Source organism: Poecilia latipinna, unplaced genomic scaffold, assembly GCF_001443285.1.
Source record: "Poecilia latipinna isolate Pla-1442-1.1 unplaced genomic scaffold, P_latipinna-1.0 Scaffold2393, whole genome shotgun sequence".
In the NCBI taxonomy this organism is placed as follows: Eukaryota; Metazoa; Chordata; class Actinopteri; order Cyprinodontiformes; family Poeciliidae; genus Poecilia; species Poecilia latipinna.
Window position 1 is genome coordinate 129,261 of NW_015115009.1, and position 4,308 is coordinate 133,568.

Genomic DNA, 4,308 nt, shown 5'->3' on the forward strand with positions numbered 1-4,308 from the left:
AAAGAAAGTAAGACACTGTCTTACTTTCGGGGAAACACGGTAGTTACTTGATGGCGCCGTAAAGTGACAAGGTGTGCCTGGAAAATATATAATACTGATCCGCTAAGTGTTTTTGGGGCACATTTAACCTTTTGAAAGAATAATGACTGGTTTCCTTTTACTCCAGCTGGGACCAAGGAGGTGAAGAGTCACATGTTCTTCCTGGGCCTGGACTGGAACAGCCTCCTGAGGCAGAAAGCTGAGTTCGTACCTCAGCTGGAGTCTGAAGAGGACACGAGTTACTTTGACAGTGCGTAGATAATTTCAGAAACACATTTGAATGTGCAGATGTCAAAACATTTAGCAGGTCTGGTAACATGGCATAAATCCACTGCTGTTTCCGATTCTGGTAAAAATACCTTATGTCCACAGCTACAAACCTTGGTGTTAAGATGGACAGTAATTTTAAACTCGACAGTCAAATAAATGCCACCGTCAAGTCTAGTTTCCATCACTTCCAAAAACTAGCAAAGGTAAAATCTATTTCAAGCCAACAGAATGAAACGGTAATTCATTCCTTCAATTCATTCCAAGGTAATTTGGAGCTGACTCCAAATTACCTTGATTTTAAAGTCAGCTGGTGCAAAATGCTGTTCCCGTCTGCTAACGGGAACATTTGGAAGAGAACATTACCTCTGTCCTGGATTCTCTCCACTGCCTGTCCGTGTATTTTAGAGTTCATTTTAAAGTTATTTTGTTTGTTTTGAAGGTGTTAAACAGACTTCCCTCGCCTTATTTAACAGAACTCCTTCTGGGTCACTTGGGTCTGCTGACCAGTTGCTCCTGGTGATTCCCAGTTGCTCCTGGTGATTCCCAGTTGCTCCTGGTGATTCCCAGTTGCTCCTGGTGATTCCCAGTTGCTCCTGGTGATTCCCAGTTGCTCCCGGTGATTCCCAGTTGCTCCCGGTCATTCCCAGTTGTAAGTGGAAGCTTCTCTGTTTGTTACTCTGAGCTATGGAACGCTCTGCCTTTGAATATCCAACAGACCCCTCACTTGTCCATGTTTAAAACTTGTCTGAAAACTTATTTTGACTCATTGACCTTCAACCAACTGAGACTTGGATTTTATTTAATCTGTATTAGTATTGATTTTATCTGTTTAACTGTATTGTTTTATTGTGTTAGCTCTGTCACTATTTTTATGCATTTTATGTATTTATTTATTACTTATGCTCAGCACTTTATTTCAGCTGTGACTGGTGTTAAAGCTCTTTAGTTGATGATGATGATGATGATGATGCTGTATCCTGCAGCACGGTCGGAGCGCTACTGTCACCTGGGCTCAGATGATGATGAAACCAACGATGACGAGTCGTCTCTGGAGCTCAGACAGTTCTCCTCGGTGGCTCACCGCTTCAGCAAGGTACACCTCGCCCTGCTAGATAACGGCTGTGTTTCAGTTCCTCTTTATGTAAGTAGGAATACACATATAGGCTGTAATAGATGACATGTTTGTTTCTGATGTGTAGGTGTACAGCAGCACAGAGCACCTGTCCACTTCCACTCCATCCAATCAGAGCCTGTCATCGTCCGAGCGAAGCCACAGTGAGGAGAAGGAAGACCGCTGGGATGGCAGGGGAGTCCTCTCACCGGGAGACGGACACAAGAACTTGGCTGCTGGAGACAGGAGGACAGATGGACACAGAGGGAGGTGAGTCCCTGAAACCAATCTGATGTAGAACCAGTTAAACCTCCATACTATATCTTAGCTATAGTTTTACTCCTAAAATATTCAAAAGTTATTCTCATATTTTTTATAATGTATATATAAACTCAGTAGAATTACAGTCGTATTGGTTTTTACACATTTTCACATTTCAGAATGCTGAGCAGTACTTGGTGTCCTGCTATAAATATGATTTACTTCTGCTGAAGATTTCAGTTTGGCCTTGAAAGTGATTTAAAACAGTTTCTTTCCAATTCTTCTGTCATATTCCATTACTCAGGACAAGCGTCTGATTCATTGTTTTTAAATAGAATTGTTCAGTTTGAGCTTTTCATATTAGATGCATTTGAAATATGGATCTAAGATGATCTGGATCAGACGTTGTCTACACTTTTCTTTACTCATATGCAAACCTAGATTTTAGTTTGGAAGGGATTAAAAAAAAAAAAAAACTTTCCAAAGCAAACTTCTCCTTAACTATGGCTGCCAGATAAAAAAAAATTGCAACATAAGGACTATACTGGTGGGTCATTCATAAATCAATAAAATGATCTCACAAGCTGTATGTGACATGTCTGATCAATTTAGAAAACTTTAGAGGAAACTTAAATTAAAAAAATAATTTAACCTCTAAAAATAATTAGTTTGGAAAAAACAAAAAGATCCCTTCAGACTTGTGTACTTCAGCCATTAAAAACTGAAGTACACTCCAGTTGAGAAGTGAATACTACAGGATGTTTGTTCAGTTGGCTGCAGGTATCGTTTCAGTCCAGGTGTGCTGAGAAGCAGCAGACGTTGTGTTCAGTAGTTGTTTTTCTCTGGGTGCAGCTCAATTCAAGATCATCCCGTTTTGGCAAGCATGCCCAGACATTTACCAGATTCAAAATCTGCATGATTCAGAGACTGCATGATTGAAAATGATGTTAAAACAGATTTATCTAAATAACCTTGTTGATCATTCTCTGAGATTCTAGAAGTAGAATTTATTTTATTTTTGTTCATTTTTTTAACATTTCTTTTCACAAGTCAAAAACACACACAACCTAGAAGAAATTAAAAGAATTATTACAGAAATAGATACTAAACGATATTTAAAACCCTGTCAACAGCAAGAATACAAGGTAAGGACAAAAAGGTGAAGGTGGCTGTTATCAAACAACTGATAAAGAACAACCTGGACAAATAACTACTGCAGAATTATAGGCCAATCTCCAACCTTCCATTCATTAGCAAAATTATTGAACAAGTGGTTTCAACATTTAAATAGTTTCCTAATGATGACCAACCGCTTTGATATCTTTCAGTCTGGTTTCCGTGGTTACCACAGTACTGAGAATGCCCACATCAAAGTTTCTTTGACATCCACATAAATACAGGCTGTGGAAGAAACGCAGTGATGTTTCTGTTAGACCTCACAGTACTCAGTTGGTTCGAATCTTACATAAAGAACATGGATTTCTTTGTTTCAATAGGAAACTTCTCATCAAAATGGACAGAAGTCACATGTGGGGCACCCCAAGGTTCAGTCCTAGGACTCTTCTTATTTAGTATCTATATGCTCCCACTCAGGAAATAAGATTACCTGCCATAACTATGCAGATGATTGACAACTCTACAGGTGACTTTGAGCCATCCAATCACTGAACAGATGCTTAGAACAGATAAATGTGTGGATGTGCCATACCTTTCTCCAGCTGAACAGAAAAAAAACTGAAGTTATTATTTTTGGACCAAAAGAGGAATGATCTAGAGTCAACATACAGCTTCAGTTATTACAGCTGGAAAGTAGAGATCAGGCTGAAACCTGGGTGTAGTGATGAACTCTGACCTGAACCTCCAGAGTCGCATAAAAACAGATACAAAGTCAACCTTCTATAACCTGAAGAACATCTCCAGGATTAGAGGAGATGTCTCAGCAAGATCTAGAGAAATCATTTATCTTTAGTTGCATTGATTGCTGCAGCAATGTCTTCTCAGGTCTGCTTAAAAAAATAAATCCTCCAGCTGCTGATGTTTTGACTAAAACCAGGAAGATGGAGCACGTCACCCAGTTCAGCCAATTCTCTAGATTTGTTTTTTTTTTTCTTGTTAGTGTTAAGAGAAGATGAATTATAAATATTCCTTGTCAGTATGGGCGCTAATGCCGCCGGTGGATTTCACACCGTTTCCAGTCTATAGTATCGCTATATCCTTTCATATACCCAGATAAAAAAAAAAATGTGTGCGCAAAGAACTGGGATCACACAGAGATAACAGCGTCCCAATAATCAGCATTTATTCAAGACGGATGCATACTATCACCACAAAAGCACATCAGAAAACTCAAAGCACAAACAACACATGAATTTACCTGAGAGAGAGAAAAGGACAAAAGATGGAAACGACAAACAAAAAGCAAAGAAGAATTGGAGAATTGCAAAAGCAAAATAAGGTTTGTTCCTCACAGTCACATGCACAAATTTTTATAGTAAAGGCATATTCCTCTCTTTAACTTATTCAAATAAGGCGTATCTTTGCTCATCCAACCAGGAGCTGTCTCAGACCCTGTTAAAAGTTAGAAACTCCCTACAATTTGTTTTCAAGATCAGACATCAGTTGTCTCC

At 39.0% G+C, this 4,308-nt stretch overlaps 1 protein-coding gene across 8 annotated transcripts in view; it reads left to right on the forward strand.

Annotated features, from left to right (window-relative positions):
• mast3a (microtubule associated serine/threonine kinase 3a) overlaps positions 1-4,308 on the forward strand; it is an 85,116-nt gene that overhangs the window by 58,304 nt on the left and 22,504 nt on the right. For all 8 annotated transcript variants that reach the window (XM_015019240.1, XM_015019243.1, XM_015019238.1 and 5 more), the window contains 3 exons: positions 167-289; positions 1,293-1,402; positions 1,509-1,690. In XM_015019240.1, the coding sequence (XP_014874726.1) occupies positions 167-289; positions 1,293-1,402; positions 1,509-1,690 (415 nt within the window). The remainder of the gene's footprint in view (positions 1-166; positions 290-1,292; positions 1,403-1,508; positions 1,691-4,308) is intronic.